Source organism: Danio rerio, chromosome 16 (genome assembly GCF_049306965.1).
Source record: "Danio rerio strain Tuebingen ecotype United States chromosome 16, GRCz12tu, whole genome shotgun sequence".
NCBI lineage: Eukaryota > Metazoa > Chordata > Actinopteri > Cypriniformes > Danionidae > Danio > Danio rerio.
Genome location: NC_133191.1, coordinates 44,715,291 through 44,733,139, shown reverse-complemented (window position 1 = coordinate 44,733,139; position 17,849 = coordinate 44,715,291). Strand labels below are relative to the sequence as shown.

The 17,849-nt window shown below is 35.9% G+C and overlaps 1 protein-coding gene across 4 annotated transcripts in view; it reads right to left on the bottom strand.

Moving 5' to 3' along the window:
- The window catches only part of rspo3 (R-spondin 3), a 45,941-nt gene extending 28,912 nt beyond the window's left edge, over window positions 1–17,029 (bottom strand). The window contains exon 1 of one of the 4 annotated variants that reach the window (XR_012391286.1): window positions 6,430–7,122. Coding sequence is in view for 1 of the 4 variants with exons in the window: in NM_001017358.1 (NP_001017358.1) it covers window positions 6,430–6,523 (94 nt within the window). In the remaining 3 variants the exon portion in view is untranslated. 4 annotated transcript variants of the gene reach the window in all.
- Between the last annotated feature and the right edge of the window lie 820 nt (window positions 17,030–17,849).

Genomic DNA, 17,849 nt, shown 5'->3' with positions numbered 1-17,849 from the left:
CTTAAATGGTTAAAATAGCTGCCATGGGGAAAACCTAGTATCTTTAAAGATAGTTGTCTAGTATGAATATCTACACTTACAATTAATTTGTATTTTCCTAGTGTCTTGTGTCACAGTGTCTTTTTTTCATGTCATCAAATGACTCTTCTAAATATGCTACAGTGCTCAGCATAAGTACACCCCTCACAAATCTATTTTTTAATTTCATATTTTAAAGAAGACGCTATACAATATTATATGTGTGCATATTTATTAGATTAGTCAATAATGCAGTTAAATCTGGAGCTTACCTAACAAAATAAATTACGATAACAGTCCAAAAACAGGTAAACCCAAATTAACATGTTATAGAAAAATATTAAATACAGATTTAAAAAAGAGGAAAAATCAAGGGAAGCAAAACAATTGGAATTTTTTTTTTGAATTTTTGTAGATTGTATTTTTTTTCTGCATTATTTTGCTGGAATTTGCTTGTATTATCTTTCAATTTCTAAATATGTTTGGTGACTAAAATATTATTTTGATAAATCTGTTTTGTTTAAATGCACCAAAATGCATTGCCTATATTCACTGAGAAATGGATAAAAATATTAATTTTCAAAATGGGGTGCACTCAATTATGGTAAGTACTGTATATAAACTATTGTTACACTGAATGACATTTTAAATGTTGTCTTCTTTAAAAAAAAATGGTAAAACCAATATAACAGATTTCAGATAGACAGATATACAGAAAGATCTTGCTCTTACATTCCATACTACTGAACTCTCGCAAGGGCATCGATGTTGTTTTTCTGTCTTCCTCCCCTGATTCCCAGAGTTCAGTCTTGGCCGCCAGATTGCCATAGATCAAGGATATTCTGTTTGACATATCTAAGCAATCTTTACAACTGCTGTCCATTTGCCCACATGTGTTCCTGCCAAAGCTCTCTAATTCACAGAACCCTTTACACGGAGGAATTCTGCCTGCCCTTGCACTGCCACAGCCCTCGGGTCGGCTTGCATAACAACTCCTGAAATCCGAATGTTCGAAATTGCTTCGCCACGGTTCAAACTCGACAACCGCACAAGCAAGCATTCCCAGAATCTATCGGTAAAATGGCAGAGTTAAAACTTAATTAAATAACAAAATGTCAGGCATCGATATTAAACAAAAGCATTTGCTTCTTGCCCAAAGACTTGTGGTCTGAGTCGGTGAGGCAAGCCGACACAATTAATTTCCTGGGATATTTACAACACAGGGAGGCCACACACAAGCTAAGATAATGTACAAAAAAAGCACAGCCATGATCGTATTCAAGTGGCAGTGATACAACTGTGTGAGACGATATTTGTAAGGCCTCACCTTTATATGGTCCACTGTGTGATGCTTATAGTATCATAAAGGTTATACACTACCTGACAGAAGTCTTGTTGCTGATCTAAGTTTTAGGAACCACAAATAATAACTTGACTTCTAGTTGATTATTGGGTATCAGAAGTGGCTTACATGAAAGGCAAAGGCTTCTAGATTATGCTTGTTTTACCAAAACAAAATCATATCATGCCTTGATTTTTAATTATTTAATTAGAACAGTAAGGTCTGACTTTGCTTAGACAAAAGTCTTGCTACTTAACAGAAGTAATGTACATTATAGAATATACAGTCATGGTGCAGAGGAAAAAGAATTAATATTGTGCATGACTCCCATGATCTTGGATGACTGCATCCATTTATCTCTGCAATGACTCAAATAACTTATTAATAAAGTCATCTGGAATGGCAAAGAAAGTGCTCCTGCAGGGCCTCCAGAGTTTATCAGGATTCTTTGGATTCATCTTCAAGGCCTCCTCCTCCATCTTACCCCAGACATGCTCAATAATGTTAATGTCTGGTAACTAGGCTGGCCAATTCTAAAGCACCTTGACCTTTTTTGTTTTCAGGAACCTTGATGTGGAGGATAAAGTATGAGAAGGAGCACTATCCTGCTGAAGAATTTGCCCTCTCCTGTGGTTTGTAATGTAATGGGCAGCACAAATGTCTTGATACCTTAGGCCACAGGTGTCAAACTCAGTTCCAAAAGGGCCGCAGCTCTGCAAAGTTTAGTTCCAACCCTAATTAAACACACCTGATCAAACTAATTGAGTCCTTCAGGCTTATTTGAAACCTACGGGTAAGTGTGTTGGAGCAGGGTTGAAACTAAACTGTGCAGGGCTTCGGCCCTCCAGGAATTGAGTTTGACACCCCTGCCTTAGGCTGTTGATGTCGCCATCCACTCTGCAGATCTCTTGCATGCCCCTATACAGAATGTAACCCCAAACCATGATTTTTCTTTTACCAAACTTGACTGATTTCTATGAGAATCTTGGGTCATGCAGGTTCCAATAGGTCTTTTGCAGTATTTGTGATGATTAGGATGCAGTTACACAGTTAATTCATCAAGAAAATCTACCTTCTGCCACTTTTCCAAATGATGAATTGGAAGCCAAGTTATTATTTGTTGCTCTTACAACTGGGATCGATGACAAAACTTTTGTCAGAGAGTGTATATTGGTATAATTTTATTCCATGAAGAACTAAAACATCAATTACAGTAGAAAAGCCACTTTAGATTATTAAATTATTCTTCCTCAATAAGCCAAAAAAATAGTTATTTTGAGAACAGTTCCCTGAAAGGCTCTTTGTATGAAACCTAAAATGGTTTCTTAACGGCAACACTGTTTTTTGAAATCATTTTAAGTCTACAAACACTAAAAAGGTGTCAATTTGACATGCAAATCAACATCTTGTGGCTTGTACTTGTCAATGAGGAGACACAGAGACAGAAGACAGGAAATGTTTGAGGTCAGGCGACCGTTTGGTCACTCGCTGTGAACTGATAAATTAGCCATGGTCATTCACCCCCGTTTCTGTCCATCACAGACATTTCAAAGTCTCTTAATTAGCCACTGATGAAGGCTGGAGCATACGGAGAGACAACGGTTATTATGCATGTCACTGTAAAAGTGTCTATCACACACACTGTAAAACCCAACAGTAAACTTTAATAAATGAAATGAGTGTAGTTAACTCAAAATTTACTGAATGTTACTTCTAGTCATTTGAAAAGAGTTTTGAAGTAAGTGTTGAAGGTAATGAGTTAATTAAATACCTCATTACTTCAACTTAAATGGAGTAAGTTTACAGTACTCATATACCGTAGTTCTTTTTTTTTAACTCAAATGGATTGTTGCAATTGGTTTCCTCAAACGGTTTGAGTTGCCTTAACTTATTGGGTTTTACAGTGTACCATTAATTTGACTACATGTATTCATTATTCCTGTACACCTGTATCTCTCCAACCTGATTTTACCAAGTAGGACATGTTCCTGGATTAACGTCTATGTTTAACCTGGAACAACATTCTAATCAGCCAATCAGAATTAAGGGATATGTTTACCATTTATATTAAGTTTAGGCTTACAGTTAGGGTTTATGCACTTCTACATAATTGTTATCCAACTAATAACTCCCTTTGATTTTTGGAAATAATTTAAAGTTTTGTTGGGTTTAAGGGTAGGGAATAGGTACGGATTAGATTTTTAAACAAAATGATGTTGCAGGATCAACATAGATGTTATGTGCCCTGTATCTCATCACTGCAAAAAATGCTTTTCTTTCTACAGTTATTTTGACTTGTGCTAGTCCAAATATCTAAAAATTACTTGAAGAAGCATTTTCTACAAGTAAAAAATATTGTCTTGTTTTAATAAATAAAATGCCAAAATTAAGTGAGTTTTTCCTTAAAACAAGCTAAATAATTGGGTAAGCAAAATAGTCTTGATGACTATTCAAAATAAAAAACAAGAAGACCCCAATGGCAGATTATTTTGCTTTTTAAAGGAAAAACTCACTTAGGGGCTTTTTATTTCTTAAAACAAGACAATCATTTTTCTTCGTCTAGAAAATGCTTCTTGGTTTAGGACTTTTTTGATATTTGGACTAGAAACAATACAAAAAATCTAAGTAAGTAAAGCATTTTTACTCTGTTCACATCTATTCTGAATATTTTAAAACATGGAATATGTTGAAATGATTCTGTCCTTTAAGGATGAACTAAGTTCATTCCCTCTCTAAATTTTAATTCGAAAAGACAGCATGTATATTGATCTAATTAGCTGTGAGAGTTTGATTAAACATAATAGTTCCCCCATATACCACATAAGAAAACACATTTAGCATGCTGAAGACAATGTTCTGACCACAGTCCAAAGTTCTGGCATCATTTCCGTTTAAAACTTAAAAAATATGGATAAGCGTTTTGCATTTTGAATTCCATATCATTTTGTTCTACCAGCGATGAAATAACACACGGAGAGCCACATAGCCATGATGGCATTTTTGTGGCTCCCTGATACCCAAAGCTATGCATTTGCATCTAATTGGCTTTGTCACCAACTAACTTGGACCAAATGTTTACGCAGTCGTTCTAATTAGGCCTTTTAAGTCATACTTGCAATTGCTTATTGAAATCAAAATCACACTCAGGAGCAAGAGCTTTCCTGCATTACTTATTTCAGAGCTCAGTTACCGAAATGTTGTTTCTCTCTCCCATGTTAACCGAAAATATTCATATAAACACTTCATCCAGTGTTATGACCAACACAGAGAGTGAAGGGGGAGACATGATCCCCAAATTACACAAGGTTCCTCACAACCCTGAATATTTGGTTACAATCTTGTGCAATGCTTCTGATTAAAATGTCATTTCGAACCAAACTGGGAATGTGTTATCTTGTTATCTTGAACTATAAAACTTCTTGACAGGTACTTTACGCACTCAACTACAGGTGGCGAAATAGCCCTTGGCTGGTGTGAGATAATGTTGAGCTAGAAAAGTTAAATAAACTTCAGTTTTTGCTTCTATAGAATCAATTAATGTTGCAAACTAAAACAATAAAAGCAAGTTTGCCTTTAGTACAGAAATGTGTTGGCGAGCAGAAAGAGCCACCAACCGCGCTACTTGGTTGAAAGGGTTTCTGCGCAAAGCAGTGGCCGCTAGAGAGCGATCCAAACAAGAAAATCAACTGGACACTCACGCTGTATAAGTTGTGCACAAAGAAAATATAATAATGGAATATACATTATTACTTCAAAGTTCGCACTAATTACAAAAAAGGCAGCACGACACAGCAAAACAAAGCAACTATATGCTTGTAAATGGAAGTTGAAACGACAACAAAGTCAAAAAGGTAGATGATGTAACTAAATTGCATGATTAAACTAGCAGTCTGTTCCTCGTAAACGTAAGTTACGTGTATGAATCAAATTACACGTGTTTACTAAAAAGAAAACATCTGTAAATCGCGCGTCTTTACCTCAAAGCAACGTTTTCCATCAAAAGTTCATCTTTGGTGCACAATTGCTGTCATATTTACTCCCCTGCTCACTGTAGTGTCGCGTACTTTATGTATTTCTCAAAATAAGCCAATAAATCTCAACAATGAACAACAAAACCACATTTTCTGACAGGCGCAGTTTCACTGAGAAATCCTGTGAAGCGACAGCGCTCTCTTTCAGGGTTGCCAGGTCTTTCGTGCAAAGACAGTCCAATCACAACCAAAACCATCATAAAAATCAACAATTATAACAAACAAACTTAGTAAAATCAACCCGATATCATATCTGACAAGCCAAAGCAATAAACGAAAATCAGACAGAATTATTGAAGTATTTACAAAGTTTGCACCACTCAGCTGCTTTTAGGCTACTTTTAAAGAAAATAAGATACAACAGGAACAATGAACGGAACTAAATTAGCTAGGCTACATAAAATATTGGATTTACATTAAGGTCTACAATCATGATTTCACAAATTCATTCATATTGTTTATTAGCTATATGTTGCTGTTATTTATACGTATATTTATTAAATTGCTTAAAGCCTACAGTAAGATACGTAAAAGCCTCAGAGCACATAAATAAAGCGACTGCTTTATGGTTTAAAAGTATTATGCAATTGGTAACCCAGGATGTTTATGAGCAAACGTCAATAGCTGTCTTAATAACTTAAATAACAACTATTCAAATTAACAATAATTCAAACACATATCTGAATTGTCAGCTGTTTTTTTTTTTTTTTTTGCCAATATGCAAGAGCTGATGGCGTTCCCGGTGATTTTTGCTTACTTTTAGTATTTAAATATTAGACACATGTGCAATAACATGTACATAAAATACAATTATTAAAATATTAAATTTCTAACCCGTTAAACGTATCCTCATTCATCCATCATGCATAGATGTTTACTTAAATCGTGTTACATTTTTCAAGTCTCTTAAACCGAAAAAATTACAACACAGTATGTTTCAAAAATCATGTCCACCAAAAAGTGATGCACGCAAACATCCAGTGTACGCTACAGTGCAGGTGTGCGCAAAGCATCAGATCAGCAGCGTGCAGAACTTACGTTTGTTTCCCCGGTGCCTGGAGCCGTGATGCTGACAGTTTGTGTATTCCATAAAATGCAAGATCAAAACAATGGAGATCAGTTGCAATTGCATAGTAATCAGGGGAATGATGCTTGTCTTGTCAATTTCAATGTCGCTTATCGCACTGTGATGTGTGCAATACTCAATATGTTATTCCTAAACCGGGCAGAAGCCCCAGTTGTGCTCACGCGCAAAAGAAAGAGAATTTTCAATGGCCCATATGCACCTGGGCCGATTCGGCAGTAACATATTGGAGGCAATCCACATATGTGCCACTGTGAGATATCCAAAGAGAGAGCCACTCATTCCATGGAAACAGTGAAAAAGTGCTAGTTCTCCATCCAGCGCAAAACGTAAAGATGGGGAGGAGGCGAGCAAATTAAATTGGCATGGTGAGAAAAAAGTTGGATTGTCTTCCCGAATGACTGTATGTATTCCCCTCTGTGATCCAGCACGACACGTCCAGGTGTGAAGGTTACTTTATTTATTGAGCTTGACGTGTAGGAGGTCCTCGCGTCATCCTCATCACAGCATCTCGAAGAACTTTTCAGTGAAACCTGATTTGTAAATAGCGTCGCTTTTCTCTATTCAGTCTCGATAGCTCACAGTTTCACGGTTGAGCAATTCACTATCTCTCGCCTGCTCTCAGCTCGTGTGCTCGTCTGGTAACTGATGACTTCAGCTCTCTGCCGTCTCTTTCCCCTCTCTGAACTCCAAAGTTTATTTAGAGGGCGAGCCCCCCACGTCAGACACCCCACGGGCTACCAACACGCGCTTTTTCAGCATATCACGCTTTTTTATTCAAAACTAAAGAACCTTGAAAAAACAGACAGGCAGATAGATCATATTGATAATAGATAGATAGACAGACAGACAGACAGACAGATAGATAGATAGATAGATAGATAGATAGATAGATAGATAGATAGAAAGATAGATAGATAGATAGATAGATAGATAGACAGATAGACAGACTGTTAATGATTTTCGTAAATTACACAGTATTTATATGAACTGTATTTTACTATAGGACATTTAAGCAGCATGTTATTGTGTTTTAAAGTACATTACTGTATAATTGACAGTAAATATATACATACAAATTATGTAAATACAAATAGAGCAAGATAATTTTTGCTGTAACTGATTTACAGTAAGATACTGTAGATGCTACAGGAAATTTTTAACAGTATAGATAGATAGATAGATAGATAGATAGATAGATAGATAGATAGATAGATAGATAGATAGATAGATAGATAGACTGTTAATGATTTTTGTAAATTACACAGTATTTAACTGTAATATGAATGATATTTTACTGTAGGACATTTATGCAGCATGTTATTGTGTTTTAAAGTTGCATTACTGTATATTTTACTGTGAATATATACATACAATTCTGTAAATACAAATAGAGGAAGATAAATGGTGCTATAAATGTAAATAGAGTATTTGTTTGCTGTAATTGATTTACAGTAAGTTACTGTAGATGCTACAGGAAGTTGTTAACAGAATAGATAGATAGATAGATAGATAGATAGATAGATAGATAGATAGATAGATAGATAGATAGATAGATAGATAGATAGATTGTTAATGATTATTGGAAATTACACAGTATTTGACTGTAATATGAACTGTATTTTATGGTAGGACATTTATGCAGCATGTTATTGTGTTTTAAAGTTACATTACTGTATGTTTTACAGTAAAATATACATACAATTATGTAAACACAAATAGAGCAAGATAAATGGTGCTGTAAATACAGTATTTTTGCTGTAATTGATTTACAGTAAGTTACTGGTGACCTGCAACCAGTAAGTTACTGTAGATGTTACAGTGTAGATAGATAGATAGATAGATAGATAGATAGATAGATAGATAGATAGATAGATAGATAGATAGATAGATAGATAGATAGATAGATAGATAGATAGATAGATAGATTATTCAGGGGTTTCATGAAGAACATTTAACATAAAGGATTTATTTACATGTAGAAAACAAGTATTTATATTACAAAACTTTCATTAGAATTTGAAAAAAGTTATTCTGTTCTATTACATCACTATAACAAAAAACAAAACCAGATAAATATACATTTAGCACAAAATATATCCAAGATCTTGAAGAAATTAATAGCAATATATCTTAACTTTGACATTGCCCCTATAATAATACAAAAAGCTGAGACTCTACATGTGGTTGCCATAATTGCGGAAGTTCCTCTGTGATCCTCTAGAGGGGGTCAGTGCTACAAGAGCCACAACTCTGCAAAGAAGCAAACAAACTGTGGGGGCTTTTCTTTTAGCACGTCTGAGATGCATTTCAGTTGATATGCAGCAATGGCCACATAAAGACAAATCCTAGCATTTTTGAAATGAGCGTAAACAATGGCGGTGATTACTGCTGTATGTGAGAGTGCTGCACAGCGCAGTGGTTCTCTTTTCTCCCACATGCAGGGAAGCTTATTTACACGTCTGGCACTGCGACGGGGAGGCCTGCTTTTCTTAACCAGCGTGTTGATGTTTATAAGAATATGAGGTGGACCGATGTTTCCCCTGTTGTGGCTTCTCCATCAATCACAGTGGGTGCAGAGGGGAAAAATGCCATAACTTTTGAAGGACTTCTTCTAGTAAAGTGCAGTTGTTCATGCCGCAGGAGAGGGAGGCTTTTCAGATTAGAAGGATTTAACGGACGTTGTTTTGTTATTGATTATTCATTAATGAGTAGTCTTTGATTAAAAAAAAAAAAAGGATAAAAGATGGTTTAGTCTGTGGTTGTCGATGTGGGGGGTGGAAATTCCAAGGGAGTAGATCTTCATATGGGAAGGGGGGACAGAATAAAGCACCTCTTTGTGCCCCCTACTCCTCTGATAAATTAGTCCCAGCGACAAGCTCTAACGGGGAGCGGGGAAGAGGAGGTGAGGTCATTTGGTCACTCTATGCGATAGCCGATGAGAGAAGCCGTCAGCAGCCTGAAATGAAGCCGGGCAGGTGCACCACGCCGACAAGGAGCAAAGGTAAGTGAAAATGTGTGAGGCCTGCAATATCACACATGGAAGCAGTCAGCGTAAACGGATGCTAACTACGCTACATTTGTTTAATCCTGACACAGTATACGTCTATTACAGGTCCTTGTTGTTCTAAGAGGCATTACAGAGTGGCTCCATTGGCTCTCATCCATCCTGATCCCATCACATTCTTCAGCGTTAAACCTACAGATCCCGGTGCAGGGAGTGGTGTGATGAGCTTTTGTGCAGAGCTGACCACAGTTGCGTCATGAAATACTCTTATTTGGAGTCGAGGGGATTAAAACAGCAGTGCACGAGGTTGTTAGCACTAAAGCAGGAAGGATCAGGTTTGGTTTTGGGTAGACAGGAGAGGATGAAGATCATGGCATGTGCTGAGGACAGATAATCAAGGGTTTGGGACTGTCAGCTGCATAAGCAAAACATAAACACTGGGAAGAGGTGATTGACGTGCGGTCTCACTTTCACCTGCTTCTCACAATCCTATAGGATGAAATGAAGGTCTTCTGGTGGAAGTTCCTAACAGCAGCAATGTTTGTTATCCAGAAATGAAAATGATGTTTCAATTAAAACTCAAAATTGAAATCATAGAACAGGAATGAAACTAATAAAAATAAAACGAGCACATTTTTATAACGTTCAATTTATGATAGATAGCTGTTTTCATAATATTTCAGAAAATCATAAATGCATTACAGCAGCATGATGGCTCAGTGGTTAGCACTGTCGCCTTACAGCAAGAAGGTCGCTAGTTCAAGTCCTGGCTTAGCTAGTTGGCATTTCTGTGTGGAGTTTGTATGTTCTTCCTGTGTTCGTGAGGGTTTCCTCTAGGTGCTCCGGTTTCCCCCACAGTCCAAAGACATGTACTATAGGTGAATTGGATAAACAAACTGGCTGTAGTGTACAAGTGCGTATGTGAATGTGAGAGTGTATGGGTGTTTCCCAGTACTCAGTTTTTCTGAGTCGTTTAGATTAATGAATCTGTTATTTACTTTTTCTCTCGGTCTCACAGCTGTGTGTGTGCTGTCAGCTGTGAAACCAGACGGAAAATAGTCTTTAATAAAAAAGTAATGCAAAAATGCATACGAGCTTTAGAAAGCAAATGCAAAGTCTCTGTGGGTCTGAAGAGCACATGAAACTGCACAATTGTTGACAGGTCTTGTGGGCACAGAACGAAACTGGTAAACGAGAAAAGATTTTCCACTACTTAATCGATCACGGATGTTTGGTTACACTGTCAGAAAAAATGTGCAAAATTTGTACCTTTTGGGGTACAATGGCTTGTCACTGGGGCAGTACCCTCAAGGGTACACCTGTTGTACCCTTTCACATGGGTACATATTTGTACCCTAGCAGTATGTACTTTCATGGGTCAAATATGTACCTCTGCTGACTAATTTGTACCTTACTTGGGCTATGGTACAATAATGTCCCTTTAAAAAAGGTACAATTTCTCCTCCATAGGGATGAATTTTGTACCCTTTTATTTCAGATTTGTACTCCATACACAATAAATTTCATTTATCACATTTATTAAACATATTAAATATCAACATTTTTACAGGATGAATGTTTAAACATTACATCATTTTAAAAGACATTAAAATGTAACATTTTATCACAAACACACATTGAAAGATTCAAAACAATTACATTGTCACCTTTTTAGACGATGAAAGTTCACACTATCACAAAGTCATACCCGATGCATAAACTTAAAAAATAGCTGCTTAAACATTTTAAAACATTTTATGAAACAGCAAAAAAACGTAATATTATTTTTTTTACATCAGTGCATCCCATTTCACTGAGCATTTTTACCAATGTAACAAAGTAATTTTTCTAAAACAACAGTAGACCTAATAAAGTACATTTTTGCTAGTGCACTGCATTCTACATTTTCTAAAAGCATCAAAAATCTCAAAGCAATCTTTTTCCATACAGTACATTGAAACATGTCACTTAAAGTATACCCTTAATCATTTTAGATCTCAAAAACACTTTTGATCAAAGTTTTACACATTTGATTTGAAATTTCTAAACATTCTTAAACAGTTTATCAGCAGAGTATGTTTCAAGAGCCTGAAAGTCCGTCTGTCTTGGTTTATAACACCCCATTCAAAGTCAAACTCTTACTGTATTTGCATGGAAATATGAATCATTAAGAAAGGAAAAAATCATTATTTCATTAAGAAATTGTCATTTCTTCTCCATTAGCGGTCTCACATGCACACGATAACAGTTCAATTTGAACACCTGAATGTGTCAATCTCATCAAGGATGTTGGGCGGAGAAAATTCTTAGCATTGTTTCATCTTGTGCTTCTCAGTTGATTTGGGCAATGTTATTGAAATGTCTATAGCTGCTAGTCTTAAATTACTGATGCAGACTCAAAACGCATGCACCAAAGTAAATGCAAAGATCCAAGCATTGCTGTTTGATGCAGACCCAGCAATACAAGTTCTCTCGGACAGCTGCACTGATTTTTCTTGTAATTTTGGATCTCCATCTTCACACCGTTGCTGATGTTCAAATTTAACTTGTTGTTCCATCTTGGGGAGTTGCTGATGTTCATCCTTTGCATTCTTTATGTAGCGTGGATAAGCCAAGTTGAAAACACAGTAAACAGCGAAGGATGTAATAATGCCTTTAAAATGGACTTTCAGCCATCTGTAAAGTTGGGTATGGAGCATCATCATCATCCCACTGTGAAAAGAAAAAGTAAAGGACATCAATAAACAATGTAAAATCTGTCAGAACTGCATAACATCTATCAGAGTATTACAAAGTGTTTAACCAACAGTACCCAAACCTCTTCCAGTGTAATTACTGTAAGCAATCATCTTTCTCTTTAAAGATATGGGGGAGCAGAATTAGAGCTGCACGAAAGTCTGAATCTATTGCAAAATAAAATCATCCATCCATTTATTTTATTTTCGGCTTAGTCCCTTTATTAATCTGGGATCGCCACAGCGGAATGAACCGCCAACATATCCAGCATGCGTTTTACACAGCGGATGCCCTTCTAGCTGCAACCCATCACTGGAAAACACCCATACACACTTATTCACACACTATGGCCAAATTAGCTTACCCAATTCATCTGTACTGCATGTCTTTGGACTTGTCGAGGAAACCGGAGCACCCGGAGGAAACCCACGCCAACATGGGGACAACATGCAAACTCCACACAGAAATGCCAACTGACCCAGCCGAGTCTCAAACCAGCAACCTTCTTGATGTGAGGGGATCATGCTACCCACTGCGCCACTGTGACACCCTAAAATAAAATAAAGACAAATAATGAAGTACTCTTAAATAATTTAATAATATAAAGGACCTGTTTTTAAAATAAAGAAAAAATTATTGGAATGTTTAGCAAATGCTGAACAAAAGATATTGATGTATTTTTATGAATTACATTTTTTAAAGAAAAACATTAAGGAATGTTCTGTATATAAAGGGTTTGTATATAAAGCCCATATGTTTGAACTTGCTAAATGCAGCTTGAAAAGGCACTTAATGATACCATCCAAGAAAAAAGGGTTTGATCTAGCAAAATTATTATTACGTAAGTTTTATGTTAATACCTGTTAGATCATCTGCAAACTTCTATTCTCTTGCTTTTTTGTAGACTTAGGCCAGTGGAGATGCTTTTTTTCTTAATCAAGCTCAGGCACCTTTAGCACAAGCTGTCCTTGAAGCTCTGACTTGGTTGAAGATGGTAGATGAATGCATTCAGTCAGGTTCACCATGACTATAATAAATAAAAAGGAAATTAGTGATTCACTTTAACTAAAAACATTATCTAATATTCTTTGTTGCCATTTCCCTTTAGTTATCATTGTACAAATAGTTGTAAGCTTGAATGCACATATGTTCACCACAAAGCTTGAAAATTAAAATATTTTTACAATAGTCATAACATTTATAATAGTCATTTGATCCTACACTTTGGCTATTACTGACATTAAACTTTTCATTTAAACTGAGAACTGATTTAAAATGTGTGATCTCACTGACAAGGGTGTTTTTAATAAAGGGTCACACACCTTATTTCACTGGATACGCAGGACATTCGCATTACTCTCAAAAGATGATGCATCCTCACCAATTGCAGCAATCACCTATTGGATCAAATATAAGTGCAAAATAATGACAATCATAAAAATTCAAATATAACTTTAACACTTCACCAAACAGTTTTAAAGGGAGATTAAATTTAAGACTGCACAATGAATTCCTGGGAAAAAAGTATACACACACACACATACATAATATATATATATATATATATATATATATATATATATATATATATATATATATATATATATATATATATATATATATATATATATTATTATTATTAACAAACAGATGAAATACAAAATACTTACGTTATTACACTCTACTGCTTCCTCGTCCACTTCATTTTCTGAAAGAAAAAGAATTATGATCGGTGTGAACTTGAGGTTAACAGCAAAAAAAAAAAAAAAAAAGCTTTAAATTAGCAACTTAAAGGTTTGATAAATGACCCGCACCTCGATCTGACACGACAGATGATTATGACTCTCTTGGACATGCATTTATAACGTTAATTAAATATGTAACGTTGCAAAATACAACTGCTATAAATGAACGTGGGTCGAGATATGCATAAACTAACGTTAAAGTTATTTTGTTTCAGACATGAAGGCATTCACTTCACTCCTTTCCGAAATAAACATGAACGTTAGCATGAATGTTAGCTTCCCAACACTAAGGAAATTTTGAGTTTATAAATAACGTATGCAATAAAGACTTAACCACATTATCCAAACAAAACTTACTTAAATGTGTTTGAACTGTTTCTTTGGACGTTTCACCGCTGTTTTGCCAGTGTCTCGAGCTTTGTCTCATGGCCAGGTTATGTAAAAAATCATATTTTAATTTCTGGTCAACCTTAAATTACAAAAGGGTCCCCTCACGCGACAGGTAACTCGAAGGTAACATTAATCTTAACTACATACACAAGGCAAAGTAACGTCAAATATGAATTGAATATGACCCAACGGATATTTACAATACGTTATTTAACATTAAACTTACCTGCAAATGTCTGTGCTTCGTCTTCACGAGCGTATTCCAGCTTCTTTGCGTCCTTCAGGTCCATCCTCCATCGACGCCGAGAAGAGCGTCAGAACAACAGTGCAACAGCTGGAGATTAACCGTCGCACGTAATCAGCTGGCATTATGAATGCACGGCGCGGGCAAAAATCCTATTGGACAACACGAATTCAAATTTGCTGGCTGCTAATGCTAAGTGAAAGTCAATGGACAATACCCCGCTGTGCAGACCCGCAAGTTTAAAAAAATATCATCTAATGTTTCACAAAATGTAGTTTTAAGAGTATTTCAGGCGAGAATGTAGTTGTTTTAAACTCGAATCGGCAGTTTATTTAAAAAGACAGCGCTTCTTTGACAATGTGCTTCAGTGAAAGCGGACTCTGTCAGCGGGAGCTTTATGATTCTCTCCCCCGCCGACAGCACCTTTTACTTCGGCCAGTCAATCTCGCATCTGCCGCTGGATTCAATCTCCCTCTTGTAGTTAAAACACGATATTTAATACATTTTGTGTATATCTAACGGCCAGTTTTTGGTCTTTTAAATCTATTATTTGTTCTCAGCCGTATTATTTTGGCAGTATTATTCTGTTACGTTTTAAAATTGTTTTATTAATTTATTTATTAATGCTACAAGGTTGCACTCTGTCTTTGTTTACCAAGCTGGTTACCTTTAATTCCTATTGTATTCATCTACTTTATAGTTGTATGTCCATTCTAGTAGTTTATTAAATCTGATAATCAAAGAAAGGTCTGTGTATAATTAGCCATTTCACTTTACATTTAGGGGGATTTATGTTAACATTTTCTTAAATCAAAAATACTAATTTATAATATTTATAAGGCCATGTTTTATATAATTAAATAATTTAATTTATAATGTACAGTTTTTTTTGTGTGCATTTCTTTCAAATAACCAACAACTCATGACATAAATTAAGGACCATTTCATACACGTTGACTTGCTCCTTTTTCACACAAGTGATTGTACCTTTCTTTGGGCCTTAAATGGCCCAAACATGGACCCTTTGCCAGTTGGGAACATATTTGTACCTTTTTTACCCTTAAATGGTACATATAAGTATCTTAGGGTGCTACTTTGAACCATTGAGGGTACAACTTCACCATTTGTACCCCAAGTGTTCACAAATGTACCCCAACCGTACCCTTTTTTCTGACAGTGTATAATGAACGGATACAAAAAGTTTAAAAGGATGTTAATAATAAAAATATATATATATAAAAAAATGTGTCACTAAATATACCTGGGCTGCTCGCCCAATTAAAGTCTATGTTTGGTGAAAGCACTATATATCACAGCGTAAATAGATCAAATTACAGCGTTTGAAATGCAGTGTATGGCAGCACAGTACATTTGATGTTGTTCTTTCGTCTGGCTGCTGTTATCAGTTGCAAACTTTTTTTTTTCTGAAAGTCTTGTTAACACTATCATGGAGTTTTCTTTTATTATTTTAGCTAATAGGATTATAATATATATATATATATATATATATATATATATATATATATATATATATATATATATATATATATATATATATATATATATATATATATATATATGGGAAACCCAGAGAGACTAACAATTTGCTTGCAAAATAAACTTTGTAAATTTTTATTTCATGTGGACTCTGAACCCCTCCATTCTGAGAGCTATAAAGCAATTCAGAAAAATAACTGCAGTGTAATGAAGTAAAAAAGTCAAATCTTCAATTCTGTATTTTGCCCCAAACATGGTCTTTGCAACCGACCAGAGCTGCCTAAAATCTAAATAAACAAAGATCTCAGAGTGTGTGCTGAGCTGCTTCTTTAAGCCTGACCACTGCTGCATGAAACACATGTACCTAATAAAAGTGTGAAAGCTCTTTGAAATCGATCTAATCTGAAACAACAGACAGAGCAAAGCCTTATAACATACGCAGACTCGAGCGGGATTTGCAGACTGTGGCGGGACAGGACAGCAGCTGGTCGGTCCGGCGGAGTCCACAGCTTTAATCGCAGCAGCTCCGACGCTTCATTCCTTCTCACTGTTGCCGAGCAACCCGTGAGCAAACCCGGGTCGTTCCGAGCGAGCGGGTCGGTCCCCTATGAAGACTCTGGAGGTTTATATTAATCAGCGTGATGCCGTTAGAGGCTTTCACTTTGATTAAGGTTCCTCCCAACCTCCTGACAGGTTGTCTGTCTGTCCTAGGCTGCCTCCATTGTCCCACAGTAATCACTCTCTGGTCTGGACGTGTCAGGGAGGACGGGGAACGGTAACCCAGTGTGTGAAAGTCTGCAGATTTTTGTCCGGCCACTAAGGGTGTTGCTCTCGGCCGCCCTTGACCTCTCTCGCGTTTGTTTGTTTGCACTTTACCACTCATTATGGTGGGGATTTTATGATGCCAACCCTTAACTTTTTTACTGCCTCTTAATGAGACGGAGTGAGAGAGAACAGGGACATCTGGAGGCATAGCTGACATACACTGAGTTAAAAACGAGTTGAAGTCAGAAAGCACACAAGTGAGATAAATCAATCTGTTTAATATCGACCGATCTGCTTATTTGTCAATCATTTAGCCTATAACCTGAAATGTTATTTAGTAATGTGTTTTTGACATTTTTAAATTCCTTTTTATTAGTTTGAAATAATTCTAAATAGCTTTTTTATTTTATGACATCATGTAAAATAAATATTTTTATAATTTCTTTTTAGCTTAAATGGACAGTTCAACCAAAAACAAAAAAGAAGATATTTTGTAGAATGTTGGAAATCTGTAGCCACTAACTTCCACACGTTTTTTTTTTTTTTTTCCTGTGTTTTTCAATAAATATTTTTTTGATTAACCGAGGAAACTTATAAAGGTTATACTTATATATATAGTTGAGGTCAGAATTATTAGCCCCCTGAATTTTTAGCCCCCACTGTTTATTTTTCTACAATTTATATTTAACGGAGATATTTAAAAAAAAAAAACACACATTTCTAAACATAATAGTTTTAACTAATTTATTTATTTTTTCTAGGCGTTTTCACCTTCTATTGGAATAGGATACTGAAGGACAGACAGGAAAGCATTGGGAGCAGAAAGAGGGGAAGGATCTCAAGCCAGTAATCGAACTCGGGTCGCCGTGAGCCCCATGGTGCTATATGTCAGCGCACTTACTCACTAGGCTATTGGCGTCAACATAATAACTCATTTCTAATAACTGTTTTATTTTATCTTTACCACGATGACAGTACATAATATTTTAC